The sequence below is a fragment of the Anguilla rostrata genome, chromosome 7 (assembly GCF_018555375.3).
Source record: "Anguilla rostrata isolate EN2019 chromosome 7, ASM1855537v3, whole genome shotgun sequence".
NCBI classification, from domain to species: Eukaryota; Metazoa; Chordata; class Actinopteri; order Anguilliformes; family Anguillidae; genus Anguilla; species Anguilla rostrata.
The window spans coordinates 24305926-24322250 of NC_057939.1; the positions used below are offsets into that span (position 1 = coordinate 24305926).

General features: G+C 41.4%; 1 protein-coding gene across 1 annotated transcript in view; it reads right to left on the minus strand.

Annotated features, from left to right (window-relative positions):
* Positions 1-16325, minus strand: part of arap2 (ArfGAP with RhoGAP domain, ankyrin repeat and PH domain 2) — a 132271-nt gene that overhangs the window by 115241 nt on the left and 705 nt on the right. Inside the window, exons 2-3 of the mRNA XM_064343836.1 lie at positions 1413-2255; positions 143-225 (exon numbers count right to left, since the gene is read on the minus strand). Coding sequence (XP_064199906.1) covers positions 143-225; positions 1413-2152 — 823 coding nt within the window. The 5' untranslated portion in view covers positions 2153-2255. The remainder of the gene's footprint in view (positions 1-142; positions 226-1412; positions 2256-16325) is intronic.

A 16325-nucleotide genomic window follows, 5' to 3' on the forward strand; every position in this document is an offset into this window, starting at 1 on the left:
CAAGCTAAGGAGGTATTCCAGGGAGACCAAAGTCACATCCGAAAATACGGCATCCTTTTATTAGGGAAAACAATCCTAGGATTTGATTTTGGAATTAAATATTCATTAAAAAAAACACAAAGTTTTCGAAGGAGGACTGTACCTTTTCGCCTAGTGTTTAAACCGGTGGGGCTCTCGGTGCTGGTGCGCGGCTGTGCATGAGGGTCGCCGTGCTTTCGCAGGGTCCTGTGGAAATAGAGCATCATGGTGTAACAACTGTACATGTTGAAGCCCTACGCCTCTCTGTCACTGCTGCTTAACGATGAGGGACAACCCTGCCTCCAGAAGATCCGAGCAGGTACACACCAAAACCACACAAGAGCCAAAAGCTGAACTGGAGTGTGAAAAAAGAAAATGAAAACAATTGAAAAAGTTCTGATAAATTCATGAGGGTGAGAATAACGGCTTATGATCTTATCGTGTGTCTGTGTGTGTGTATGCCAGTGTGTGTGTGTGTGTGTTTGTGTGTGTGTTTGGGTATGTGTGTGTGTGTGTGTGTGTGTGTGTTTGGGTATTGTCTCATGCCATTTGACACGCCTGTGAGAGAGATGCAGCAGTCGCAGGTTTTCACGCCATATTACCACTTGGAGGGAGGGAGAGAAAGAGAGAGAGAGAGAGCACCCACACAAACACAAGCAAATAAATGAACGCCTTCACCCTTCCCAATCACAGGTTCTGGACAAAAAAAAACAATGAACAAAACCAATGAAGACAAAACGGAAGCTTCTCAGCTCTCCGCTATCCGCCCGCCAGCTTTTCAGCTGTGTTAGTTTTGCTTTGCTTTACTGCTCTGGTAAACCCTCGGCATGCGCTCCTGGTCTCAGCCGCGTGCCACGGAGAGGAGCACACCTTTAAGCACCTGGGATGATTCGTTAGCACAACCCAGCTGTGTTTGCTCTCTCCGTTGGTAGACACGGCCGAGACAAATCTGATTCTCCACCGGGCCAAATACTACAGGTATTATTCATGATTTTGTTTTTGTTTTGTTTTTTCTTATACGTATTTGCAAAATGTGAATATACTAATTCTGGACACCAGTATTTGTTTATCATTTTTCATTTGAGAAGAACAGTCGACCAAATCCCCAGATACTTGTTCAAAAAAATGTACAAAAGTTTTCACCTGACCTTGTTCAAATGATAATTTGAATAGCTTAAGTCTTTAGATACCAGCAAACCTTGAAATCAAAACCTTGCAGATCCCTGAGAACATGAACATGCCGCTAACAAAACTTACAGTCAATTTTATATGAAATTTTTTTTGGTTTTAAATATCCAGGAAAACAGGTGCCTCCTTTAGATTTATCAGTAATTTCATGGCAACATTTTCAATAGTGTCTGAAAGGTTCATCGCCTGCTCTATACTCATCTTACCTGTCTGCAGGGGGCAGTACAGTGTGGCTGGGAATCTCCGGCACTGGTCGGTGTCTCAGTTTGTAGGAACGAGTGGGGCGGGGTTTGGGATTGGGGCAGGGTGTGCCATTGGTGCTCCAGCCCTCATCATAGATTTCATTGAGCACCATAGTCCCCTGGAATCCCGGTGGGATGGAAGGGGCGGGGCCTTCGGGGGAAGTCTCCCTGTCTGAGGCTTGTTCAGAAGGGGAGGAGGCATTCAGTGAGTCCGAGCTGCTGGAGCTGGATGCCTGCATTACCTCAGGGCAATCTTGGGCGACCGACGGATCTTTTGGGGCCTCCCCGGACTCCAGCCCAAACTCCTCCTCCTCCAGCCCCGCCCCTATCCCCACCCCTAGCGGCAGTGTCAGTGCCTGACTCTCCGGCTGAGGCTCCACCTCCGTCCGTGCTGGCTGGTGCTGGCCGATCGTGGCTCGCTTCCTGTCCTTCAGGAAGACGCGCCTCGGTTTGGGGATGGGTTTAACCCTCTGCGCCCCTGTCTCTGGGGAGCCCGTCGCCCCCAACGACTCCAAGCTGCGCAGGATCCTTCGGCGGTGACCCGTGGGGAACACCCCGACCTCCAGGAGCCTCTCGTCGGTCAGCCCGACGCAGTCCTCGAGCCGGAGGCAGCCCGCCTCCAGGAAGCAGCCAGCGTACTGCGACAGGCGGAGGCCTTCCAGCCAGCTCAGGACCTCCTCTCCGGGTTCCACGACAACGGACATGATGTCACCACCACTGAAGGCCACGTCACCAGGGCTGTCTGCACACGTCACCGATGGCGACGGTCTGAGGAGAAGGAAGCTGTGGGCACCATGTGATGTCACGCTGAGGACAAGACATACATGTTACTGCTATTAAACAACACATAAAGGGTGGTGTGTGATACATCTGAGCATCCCCAGTAACTACAATCTATTAAACATACTTATTCAATACTTATAAAACATACAGTCAGGTCCATAAGTATTTGGATATTGACAAAGTTATTGTTATATTAGCTGTCTACCACAGAATATTGGGGTTGAAATTAAAAAATGAATATGAGTTCAAAGTGCAGACCTTTAGCTTTAATTTGAAGGTATTTACATACAAACCAGGTGAACAGTGTAGGAATTACAGCCCCCCTTATTAAGGGACCAAAGGTAATTGGACAATTGGTAGCTCAGCTGTTCCATGGCCAGGTGTGTGTTACTCCCTCATTATTTCATTTACAAGTAAGCAGATAAATATTAGGTCTAAAATTGATTTCAAGTGTGGCATTTGCATTTGGAATCTGTTGCTGTTAACTCTCAGTATGAAGTCCAAAGAGCTGTCACTGTCGGTGAAGCAAGCCATCATTAGGCTGAAAAAAAAACCCATCAGAGAGATAGCAAAAATATTAGGTGTGGCCAAATCAACTATTTGGTACATTCTTAAAAAGAAAGAGAGCTGGTGAGCTCAGGAGTAAATACAGAGGGTTTACCACAAGATGTAAGCCTCAAAAACAGGAAGACCAGATTAGAGTTTTACAAAAAACATCTAAAAAAGCCTGTACAGTTCTGGAACAACATCCTATGGAAAGATGAAACAAAGGTCAACCTGTACCAGAATGATGGGAAGAGAAGAGTATGGAGAAGGAAAGGAATTGCTCATTATCCAAAGCATGGTGGAGGTAGTGTTATGGCGTGGGCATGTATGGCTGCCACTGGAACTGGTTCCCTTGTATTTATTGATGATGTGACTGCTGACAAAAGCAGCAGGATGAATTCTGAAGTGTATAGGGCTATATTATCTGCTCAGATTCAGTCAAATACTTCAAAACTCATTGGACGGCGCTTCACAGTGCAGATGGACAATGTCCCGATGCATACTGCAAAAGCAACCCAAGACTTTTTTTAAGGCAAAGAAGTGGAATGCTCTGCAATGGCCAAGTCAACCAGCTGACCTGAATCCAACTGAGCATGCATTTCACTTGCTGAAGGCAAAACTGAAGGCAAAATGCCCCAAGAACAAGCAGGAACTGAAGACAGCTGCAGTAGAGGCCAGGCAGAGCTTCACCAGGGAAGAAACCCAGCATCTGGTGCTGTGTATGGGTTCAAGACTTCAGGCAGTCATTGACTGCAAAGGATTTGCAACCAAGTATTAAAAATGACAATTTATGACGATGTTACTTTGTCCAATTACTTTTGAGCCCCTAAAAATGGAGGAGGCTACGTATACAAATGGTTGTAATTCCTACGTTGTTCATTCAATATTTTTGACAAAATCCTTAAATTAAAGCTGAAAGTCTACACTTAAATCACATCTTGATTGTTTCATTTCAAATCCATTGTGGTGGCATACAGAGCCAAAATGATGGAAATTGTGTCACTGTCCAAATACTTATGGACCTGACTGTATCTAATGTGCAGCAGGGTTCTCAAACTCCAGTCCTGGATCAGCACAGTGACTCCAGGCTTTTCCTTTCAATATGCAACCAATGTAAACCTAGGAAACTAGGTGTGTGGACTACTTTTAGCCAATCAATGGCTGGAGTTCTGCAACCATTAGAGTTCTGGAGCACACTGGCTAACAGCAAACACAGCAGGCCTCCAGGACAAGAGCCTGAGATCCCTGAAGTATTGTATATGGCAGCTTTTATAAGGACCCTTAAATCAGTATTTAGTGAGAACAAACTGGGGGTGGCTCGTCTTTGTCAGCACAAATATTTAGCACGCAAGGGTATTACAGGCCAGTCCCCTGACCCTCCCCATACGCTGGCTGAAGTGATGGGAGATTAACTGAATAGATGGGCAGATTCAGCGAACCAAACTGGGTAATTCTTTTCAGTTATATATATATATATTTGTAGTATGGAGATCCAGCATATTGGCTTTTTTTGACAATAGAAGGGTATTCTGATAATACTTTAATTATTTATATTTAACTACATGTACCAATGATATCAAGATGTAACATTGAAAGTAATAAAACATTATTTTTAAATGTACTACATTTGTACAATATATTGTATATATTGGTGGAAAATACATAAAAATATATTGTAAATATACATAATTATTCCTTTGTTGGTCTCTGTGACATATATCTTAAAATAACTGACAAAATGCATTGTGAAGGATGCATGTCAACTAAGAGCATGAATTAGAAATGCATATCTATTTGTGCATCTATAATTATCTACACATATCCAAACGCATTATTCAACATTTTTCAATGAATGCAAATCAGGCTTGCGAAGGCAAGAAGGAGGCTAGCTAACAGATTTCAAGGCTTAGCATGTTCTAGGGGCACCAGGTATGAACATTCTAATACTCTCCGCCCACATTTCCTAGGGGCTCCATAAAACCCTGCTTCTCACTGTGTAAATGATAAATCATGACTCTGAGACGACAGGTCACCCATTCTATCGGGAAGGGGAATGAATGATGTTAATGAAAAAGACTTATTCCATGATGTACAATATTAATATTTATTGCATGGTATAAATCTCAGATTTTTTCTCTTTCTCTCTGTTGCATTCATTAACAAAACACTGAAATCCTTCTTGAGTATCCAATGTTATAACTCACTACCCAGTTGCTGGAGCCTCGTGTCAGATACTTCTGAAAACTATCTATTTTGAACAATGCACAGCAACAACCCCCGCATACCATACCATATAAAGACATGCACATATGTAAAATAGTCCTTCAACATGTATGTCACCTTTTCAGGAAACAGATAGTTATCTTGCATAGGTTAGAGGCTGTACCAAGTCAGAGTGTCAGAGAAAGAGGACGTGAATTAAGCACCCTGATACCTCTTCCTTATTTGTAACATTGTTGGTTCAGTGTTTAATACCACATACAGACTGTCTAAAAACCACAGACTTCAAATGTCAAAGTTAGAAATAGCACCATGCCCCATATCAAAAATGCAAATATAGATGGAAAATGAACACGCTTCTGACAGCAGACGCTATATTCTCTGTGTTGGTTCACATTATCATTGATGCAACAGCCTACAATAAAAAAAGCTGCCGTTCTCTTCGTGAAATCGTCAATTTAAAATAGCAGGTCAGCATTAATGCGTAAAATGAAAGAAACATCTACGAGAGAATGAATTCCGAATGATTTTCCGAATCTACAAATGAGCATTTACTGTATAGTGCGCATAAATGTGCGTTTCGCTTCTGAACGTCCATGACTATAACCACCAAAGGGGTAAGCATTCGTCCCAGTAATGCGCCGTGAGACATTCTAGCAAGATTAAGCTGCTCGGCACGGTCGCCAGCGTATCTGTTTGGCACACGCGCAACGGGAAGACATCGGGAGACCGCGCGTGGGTCCTCGTGATAACAGGTCGTCCGCATCTTCTCTCGCGGATTCTCTCACACCGACCAAGGACAAATTAACAAAGGACAGCCGCGTATGGGAGAAAGGCGGAATACCTCGTTATGACGTGCAACATTATTAATCGCTGTGACACGCAAGCAAGGCCGTTTAAAAATTATAAATCGTAATGAACAAACTTTGATTTACTAGGGAGGTCCCCGAGGACGCTTGATTTTTTCAAACAAAATTAACTATGATTAGTTTCTATTTAATTTAAAAGGAAGAGAAGGGTGAAACACAACCCAACACAACACACACGGATCTGTACACACAAACATGACAGTACACACACATTTTCACGCACGCACACACACACACACACACACAATAAAAAATGTGGATTGTTTACCACACCTGAGAGGCCCCAGCTCCCCTCTTTCTGTTTAATTTGTCCTGGAGATTTCCAAGTTTCCAACTCTCATTGCTTTCATTCTGTTACTTAAATCCCAGTGGCTTACACTGGCAAATGCTGCATGATTTAAGTCCCTTTCACAAACCGGCACTCAGCTTGACCAGGTTTCCAGCCGGCCCTTAAATTCAGACAGGCTTTGTAGCAATCTCCTCATGCCACTTTCCATCAGGCAAAAGCTCAGAGAGCAGGGACCAGAGAGAATAAAGTCTCCCATACATTCAATAACACACTATCCCTTCTAAAACGCATGAGACAGGCTGGTGCTCTGTCTCAAATAAACTCGGCCACATTGAGCATATCCATATTAGGGTCATTCATACTTAATATAAACCCCTCTCACATTACATAAATCATCCATTTCGCACATCCCCTTAATCCAAACTGACTTTCACACCTGGTATATTACATGCTACAGACAGTTAAGGAACCATGAGTAATATGGAAGTTTGCTACCCAGGACAGATGACCAACCCTGGGGAAGACTTTTCATTTCAGAAGAATTTACTTGAATGGATAATATGTCGGGTAAGTGTTAGCAATGAAAATGGTTTGGCATGAGTGTTTCTCCCAACCAAATAAATGAATAAGTAAATAATGGCAACAAAGGATTCTTAGGTGAAGTACCTTGCTCAAGGCTACCTATTTTGAACATGAATCTGACAGGCAGTGATCACCGGGGTAACTGCTGCATAACCCAGCATGTTGCTACAATATTCTGACAAAAACCTTCAGTTAGCCAAATAACCTTTTTTTCTAGGTTGTATAAAGTTGTGAAAATCTGGACTTGCAAACATGTCTATAAAATGTTTTACTGAGTTAGGAAACATACACAAGTGGATCTGGGCCCATTTACATCATAGCTGAATGGAGGAGATGCAGAGGGTTAAAGTTAAATTATGTTTAAAGTTACAACAAAGTTTTATACTAACAAAGTTGTCTGTTCCCTAAGCACTCTGGAACATACCTGCAAAGCAACTTCTGAACACAATGTAATTATTTCAGAACAGTTCAAAACTGAAACAACCCCACAGAAATGACCGTATGTGATCTTTACAGAACAGAATAGAGAAGAAGGCCGTGCTTTCAAATCCCAGATCTTTAGTGAGAAACCTAAATGGTTTCAGTATCTGGCTGACCACGTGGATGATATGGTATCTACCGTCATGCAAAATCATTAAAATAATAAACTATGTTCTTATAAATGCAAATGTGAATTGAATGACAGGTACTCAAAGCAGATGTAGCAGAAATACAAAATGAACTTTTAGATAAATTACAAAGAAATAAGAACCAGACAGAAAAGGTGTTCCAGAAGAAGCTGCCAACATACAGTAAAGACAGAAGCAGGGGCGTGTCTACAGGTGTGCCGGGGCGGGCATTGCCCACCCAGAGACAAGCCTTTCCCACCCAGAGGAATCATCTGCCCATCCAATGAAAACTTTGAAAAAATCACTGTTGTAGCTATTTTTTTGAGCGTTCATAGTTTTCTGTAATTTTGTCATTGGTCATCAAAAAAATGCACTGCTTTCCTATTGGCCATTTTGAAGGTGTGGGTGTGCTTAGTCAGTGCTGCTCCATAACATTATCGCCATACCACGACACTTCTTCACAAGCGGTACAGACATGGTTAAGTGAACTGCAAAACCTGTTTGCAGCTAGCTGCTCTCAGCAATCCAATTAAAGCAGTTAATACCTTTGATTCTTGTTCATTCTTTTCTCTGGTTCTTATAAGTTATATTAGCAGTCTTGCATAGTTTCACAGTTGAGTTTGCACATTTTTCAAGCTGCATGTTTCTTTTAAGTTACCAGCTCACTTGGTGGCCATTGGTTCAGTGATTAGCCAGCTAGCTAGTCAGCATTATTGTATAGCCGTTTCCGTGGATAAAATCGCATTTATAATAGTTATTTTCTGTTAAAAACATTTAATTCATATTCAGGGAGATAGCCAACTACTCGCAAGTTAGATGACACGTGTAGCCGTTTATTAATACCATCGCACCGTTTCAGGCTGGAAAATAACCCGTTAAAACAGAGAACTTGCCGAGTTGTCTTAGGGCATGGTCACACATAGGCGAAATTAACATTGGCGAATATTCGCCTCCCGTTCACGTCCTGCACTGCCCACATTCAGCACGACGAGATACGAATTTCGCCTCGGCAGGCGATGGTCATTCGCCTGCATTCGCACATGTGTGACCGCGCCCTGCATTCGCACATGTGTGACCATGCCCTTAGAATCTTTATCGCTGCAGAATGCAGCAAGGCTGGCACCGTCGGCATAGCAACGAAACTTCAAGCACGTCACAACGGGTACAACAGCTGTTTTAGAATGTCATTGCATCATTTTTGCAGCCCGGATCAAAATCGGCATGGCAGTACCAAATTAGACATTTGTTTAGTGTTACAGAGTTTAATTATTTTTTTTCTTTTTCACAAGGAAATGGCCCTGGACCCCCATACAAAAATTGGATCCTGTACTTGTATTCCTTTTGTGGGCCACCCCCCCCCCCCCCCAACCCTTTTCAAATTTAAACTACGCGCTTGTTTACATACTTTATTTAGGAAGAGCAACATTTTTGTTGTTGTCCACCCAAATAACCCAAATGCCCACCCAAAGATGACATCCTAGTAACACCTCTGGACAGAAGTAGCAGCTCTAATTTATTATAGCAAATACAGTTCACAGCAAAATATGCACTACACATAATAAAATATGTACTTCAGTTTCTTTCATAGTTTGCTGGAGGGGAACTGGAGTCTCAGTTTGCAGAACACACTTCTTTTTGTTGTTGTTTATATTTCTTTTTAAAAACCACTTCTGGTTTTAGCTTTAAAGTATCACAAGTGAAACAGGATCATTCCTGAGATGTTGTTAAAGTTGATCTCTGAGAACAGCTGTCAAAGCAACACAGGACACTTTCTGAGACCCACTGAAAGACATGGACTGCATTGCAATGCAGCAAAGGGAGATAGAGAGACCTCACTACCGCATGGATAGTCAACTCTGGCCCTCAAATCCAAATCTGGCCCTGGTTTTCATTTTCTTCCAGGTAATTAACTGGACAATTAGTGCTGTTGACTGGCCACACTGTCTTCACAACTGACAACCAGGTACAGTAAAGGGAGAGGGAAGGGAAAGCAGGTGTCGCAGTGCTGGGCTAAAACAAAAACCTGCACTCACACTGGACTCCCGGAATACTGGAATAGGCCCAATGTGGGTAGCTTAGTTTGAGGTCATGAAAGTAGGAACTTCTTAAATACACACACACACACACACACATATATATATATATATATATATATAGAGAGAGAGAGAGAGAGAGAGAGAGAGAGAGAGAGAGAGATTTCATTTTATTGCTCATTTTTTTTTACATTTGTAGAAAATGGGACTTGCATTCCTACAGTCTGCATGCAGGAACCTGTGTGCAAAAAACGCCACAACCGCCAACTACACAGTATACCACATCTCCTGCGCCTGCCACCAGACTGAATACAGAACAGTGCCCCATCACAAATAATCATATAAAGATATAGTCAAATAAACAAATGAATAGCCAAGGGCCATTTGCCAGCTATATGAACGATCAGCAACCTCACAGTGATGCTGCAAGTCTACCAAAGGAGCATCCTGATTCCTCATGTAAGGCCCACGCTCAAGTTAGTCACAAGTCTACAAGTCGCAACATAGCTACACCTGTACACAGGGGTTTTAGCAAGAGGGAGATAAGCTGGACTCACAGATCAGGATAACTGAATGATCAGTCTGTTAACTCATTTTCAAATGAAGGCATGTTCAACAGCTGTGAAACAGTTCCTGACAAGTAGTTTTGCCTATTTGTTACATAAGGGTATTTAAAGAGAAAATGTCTAAAACAGCACATTGTGCAACTGCTTTACTGATGTTTTTTTTTCCATTCTCTTTGAAGGAAACATCCCCATGAGCCTGACATTAAAGAGGTTTTAAACATAACTCTTAACTCTCTGGCCACACTACGGGCTTTCCCCGTTGAAATGACATTTTATGAGTTGGCACTGCAGCTTAAGTATCCAAATAACTAGTACAGCATCCTTCTGTGTTTAGTGTTGCATCTTGCGAGCTCTGCCTAAACCTGAATCTAAACCGGTCTCCAGTCTCTGTGAAGCTGTGGTAAGTCCCTGGCTATAATGTCCATTCCCTTTGCTGCTCGGGTGGCAAATGCAAACCACAAGAATAATTTTCTGAAATGAAAAAGGCAGATGAAAATGCGAGCGTCTCACCGTAGGCATTTTAACTCTCGATGCACTTTCAAGTAACAGTTTCCAAATGCAGGAAACCACAGCATTAATGTATGACTGTAGCACATCTGATTGGAGAAATACTGTCCAATCAGAATTAGTTGCCTGAATGTTTTTCACACCTTTTTTTATACTGTTATTTTCACACTGTAGCACAGTTCACGTAGAAGTATCGTTGATTCTAACTCTTCTGCCAGAATTCTGTAACTTACATATGGTTGCCCTATTAATGAATGTAACAACTCAAGGACTCATACAATAAAATATATGTATTCTCAGGACTGATACAAACTGTTCATTTATTTATTTATTTAGCAGAATTGTTTTTGATTGAAAATAAAAATAGGGATCAACAGGTGATTCCAATGAAAAAAGTCAGTTGCTATTCTGATCATTTGCCCTTCCTCCAGCCAAGATGTATAACCACAGGCCCACTTGAACACCTTCAGATCGTTCTGTTATACTGTGAGGTGGTTTTCCTTGTATTCAAGAAGAATTGTGTATGGTTGTGTGTGTATTATTTTAATTATCCTTCTGGCACAGAAGTTGACCTTGTGATTCTTTGTAACTACCCCTGTGATGAATGGCTGTAAAGCGAACCAAAGATAAATACTATGATTGATCAGCGAGTGGGTTATCCAATCACTTTAGAGCTTAAGATGTTAAAGGGGGAGGGGATGTGCCATGGGGAACACAGAATTATTCTGTAATGCCCAGAGAATGCTGTTAACTTATAATTAGAAAGCTACCACGCATCATTCTATGTAACACTCAACCTTCCCCCCACTACACACAAACATGTTAATTGTTTATTTGGGGTCACAGTTAAACAAAGGGCCCAGAAATTTTGTGATGTCACTCATCACACACACACAAACACACACACACACACATACACACACACACACACACACACACACACACACACACACACACACACACAAACTTCTGCATCTGTCTCGAAAATAACTAGTTCCTTTCAAATACAGGTAACAGAAGCCTGTTGCGTTCAGTAAGGTAAAGTGAAACAAACAGATCAAACCCTTGACAGTGACAGCTGAAGGCCTGTCATTCGACACAGGGAAACCAATAAAATGAGTACTATGAACATGTCATGGAGCAAACAAAGCCTTCCCTAAAATAAGTCATTGACATTTCTGTACAGTATGACCTTTAAAGTCCAGCATGTCTTTCAACATCCACAAGCTAACCTTTCCAGCATGCAGGTTCAGCTGAAGACATAAAAGACCCATTTGCAAGGTTAAATTATTGCAATGACATCGTGCTATGTTAGCAGTACAAAAGATAGATGTTTCAGGAGGTCTCGATAGCCGCATTCTGGAGAACTTGATGTTTCCACCCACAAACTGCTGGTGATTGAGTGTGTGGCGAGTCTCAACGGTCCAGAGGTTTCTGAGAGCATGAGCACATGCAGGAGAGGGTAGCTGATGGCCAGTCACACACAGAGGGTTATATGTGGTACTGCCATGACACGATACTAAACTACCTCATCCAGAACCTTAGGATGACAGTATCTGCACAGTTCTCTCACCAAAACCATCAACAGAAAGCAGCAGCCTTGTCTGTAGATGTATACTGTATCAGACCAGCAAGCCTGCAACATTCCAATCCACAAGCAACAATGTAGCATAGTGATGTTCCAAATCCCATTCTACACACGCACACACACACATGCTCACACACACGCTCTCTCTCTCTCTCTCTCTCTCTCACACATACACACACACACACACACAAACACCATACATCTATGTGCAGCTATCACAAATTTGTATCTGTATACATACATACCCTCTGTATAACCTTGGATAATACAGTGAGCACCATAACATTTAGGACAGTCATTATCAGCAATTGCACACACAGACACACACACGCACAAACACACAAAGTGTCGCACATCTGTACATCTGTACCCGCCAAATTACGCCTTGGCAGGGGCATGCCCCATTCCTATACAGAGAGTTTGGCACTTGTCAGGGTTCCCCACAGAAATAACCACAACAGCCACAGACACTCAGCCCTTAAAAACATTAAATTCTGTACATTCTCACCCCATTTCAACAGACAGAATTCATAAACAACTTCACATGTCCACACAATAAAGCCCCAAACTAAGGGGATTTTGCGTTTTCTCCTTCTTCTTCTTCTTCTTCTTCTCGTTCTTATTTTTCCTGCCGCCTATCCCACTAACAAAATGTCTCCCCACTGGACATTTTACCGACACCAGCCAAATCTTCACCTACACGACCCAATCAAAAACTTGCATACACACGCAAAATACCCATACCTATTTACTCTGAAACATTTCCAGTTAAAACAGCTAGTCTGCCTGTGGCCTAGTGGGTAAAGTTACAGTCTTGGGAACACAGGGTCCTAGGTTCAAGCCCAACTAGGAACGTGTTTCTTTAACCTGCTTTTACTCTCACTAATAATTGTCTAAAACTTCTCAATTATTGCTTTTGCACCATATCTACCAGCCGTTCCACGAACGTATACACTGTATTATGACGTACCGTCTGCACATTCAATTGTTAACCGGCTACAATATTGCAAAGCCATATGGATTCAACGGGAGCTCTTCTGTGCTTACTCGCCTGTGTTCTTTTTTAAAACCACGGACAGGTTTGCTAATGATATTTCACGCATTGCTTAGCTATGTCATGGTGCTGCCCTAACAAAGTGACAGACTGGTAAACCTGCGGTTGAACGATTGAATCCCGCCTCGTCCTCAGGCAGATAATTTCCTCTTTTGCACTAACGTTCTCTTACGCTTATATTTGCTTTACCAAAACTCACTCATGGCCACCCATATGCATTTCATGACGGCAAATGTATTCCTTTTATTAAAAAGTTACACCAGTTCACCGCTGTGCCATTTCTACTAACTACATTTCTTCACTTGGCTACCGTACAAAACCTTCTTATCAGCAAACGTCACGTTTCTACATTCATGTTACCTCGCCCTGTTCTCTATCTAGCCACATACAAACAATTACTACGTATGTACGTTCTGCAACTCCCCATTAAAACATTACATTTAAAATCATGACTCACTCATAATTATAATTACTAGTACTGAACATGAGAAAAGCACATCAGTGCAATAGATTTCACACGTTACTTAACCCTCCACTTTAACGACTACTGCTTTATACAGACTGTTATATATACCGTTTGATAAGGAAACTAAGCTCGCTCGTGGTCAATGCATTTACTTCGCACTATAGTCTGTGATCATGTCAACCGTCACCTACATGCCCATTCTGCTAAAAACATATTGTTTCAACTACGCAATTTCATAATTCCTAATTTCTCTCACGCTGTTGTTATTTTCTCATATGCGAAGCCTGCTGGGACATATGTGTCTGCTCCTATTCTCCACTATCAAGTTCTCCGGTTCTAGCTTAGCAAAACAGCGAAGAGGATTCCTACCTGCAGATAAGCCTATCAAAATGCCTTATAAACCTTACAAATACTAAAAGTGCATCTCCATGAAATAACAGACAACGGAGCAGGACAGAAGGGTACACAAGTAGCGACCTAGGGAGCTCTAATTCTACGGGCTTGCTGATTCTTTTGCCAATCAAGGCTCGTTGGATGGCCGTCAAATCTGTGAGTACACACACTGGCCATATTTAACCTGCGTTTCTGATGCGTTTACACTTACGCCACTGCACCCTTTGTCACAGTCACTGTTTTACATATATAGCAAACCAAAACTGCTAAATGGTACATGCTCATCAGACTATACAAATTCACACAAGGATAGCCATAATCCACAATCATTTCTTGCACGGTCACTTCGCATTTCTCACTCTCATAATAAATCGCTTTGCAAAAAGAAATGATATCTCATAAAAAACACATTTTCAACGTACACAAATGCCAAGTTAGTCACACACAAAAGACATACACCGTCTATAACTCATTCATTCAGACTGCCAAAATCCAGGCCTGCCATTAAAAGTATTGATATCAAAATGACACCAAGTTACGGTACTACAAACAATATAGGCTATCTTGCCTCACCGAAATTAAGTAAGATGTATTCCAAAGAAACGCTACCCAATATTTCCTCAATTCTTTCAAGTCACTTGGCCCTGTGTTTTGTAATCTTACCATTTTATAATGTCATGCAAACTTTGTGTCAGATCTAAGTGTCAAATATTTCAAATTGCCTCATGGAAAACATTGAAATCCATGTAAAAAAAACTGCTGGTGAGTAACTACAGGAAGCATATTTCTCCCGAAAACATATGTTCATACTTGCTTCTGAACTGAATTTGAGTAAATGTACAAGTTATTGTATATTTGCTACATACAATAAAAACTGCATGTAAAATACATATTGTACATACATACCTAGAGAAATTCTTTATCCCCATGGGGACATTTCCCTCGCAGCATGTTACATTCACATTAACAGATATTTATACCAAGAAACATACAATCATTCACGCAACAGAAAGGCTGGGCAGCGAAATACATACATACCAATACAAATTGGACATATAGACGCCTATTCGATCAATCTTGACTGTGAGAAAGCCATCCACACATATGTTTGGCCTGTCCATGTACTGCATGCTTATACACACAGGGCCAAGTGACTTGAAAGAATTGAGGAAATATTGGGTAGCATTGCTTTGGAATACATCTTATTTAATTTTGTTGAGGCAAGATAGCCTATATTGTTTGTAGTACCGTAACTTGGCATCATTTTGATATCAATACTTTTAATGGCAAGCCTGGATTTTGGCAGTCTGTATGAATGAGTTATAGACGGTGTATGTCTTGTATGTGTGAGTAACTTGCCACTTTTGTACGTTGAAAATGTGTTTTTTATGAGATATCCACTTACACACACAGTCATCCAACGTAATTTCTCAACTTCACAGAAGTAATTGTGAAAGTACTAATAGAAGCAGGGGTAGAAGTAGAAGTAGTACTAGTTGTAATCATACCAGTACAGATGTAGTAGTAGCTGCTGCAATGGTCGCAAAAGTAGTAGCAGGAGTAGTGGCACCTGGGAGCTGCAGCATCAGTCATGATGTAGCATTTTGTGAGTTCGTTAAACTGAGTAATTGACAGTAGCACTGCAATAGCGGAGGGCAGTTAGCTAATAATGACTGTGTCTGTCATTATGCAGCAGTGTTGTTTAAAACATTCATGAGTAAGGGACCCCAAAAGGCCTTGCTTGCCATCTACCAGTTATTTAAGCACCAACAGTAATGAGCATCACTTCGGCTACTTCCAATGAGCCTATCAGCCACGGCATGCTGTGCAGCAGAGGTCCTTAAACTTCAAAGCGAGGACCTCAAAAACATACCCTTAACAAGCACATATATTGTCAGATTGGTTTGCATGGACTGATTTCTGGTTTGCATTATTAATATGTTTATATTTAAGTAAGGGTCAATCGTCCACTGCCAATTGCCTACAGTTTTGCGCATAGTTTTAGTATTGTAATACAGGCACATGAAGTTCATACAAAAGATTGGCCTTTTTACTTTTGTATTTATTTATTTATTTAGTCACCCTGATAGTGCGGCCAAGAAAAAATATATATGCCTTGGGGCCATTGGGAAGATAATCAGCCTGTATATGATGAGAATTGCACAGCTGACAAGTTGAAATTTGGGCGGAAGCTCTAAATTTTTTTTATTTTATTTTATTTTATTATAAGCCATGTAAACACATATGTATTATATTTGCGATATATTTCCCATTTTTAAATGTGTTTAACCTGTCTTCAACGGTTCATTATAACATGCATGACAGATTACTACTAAACAGCATAATAGGCCTAATAATCGCAATAAAAAATAG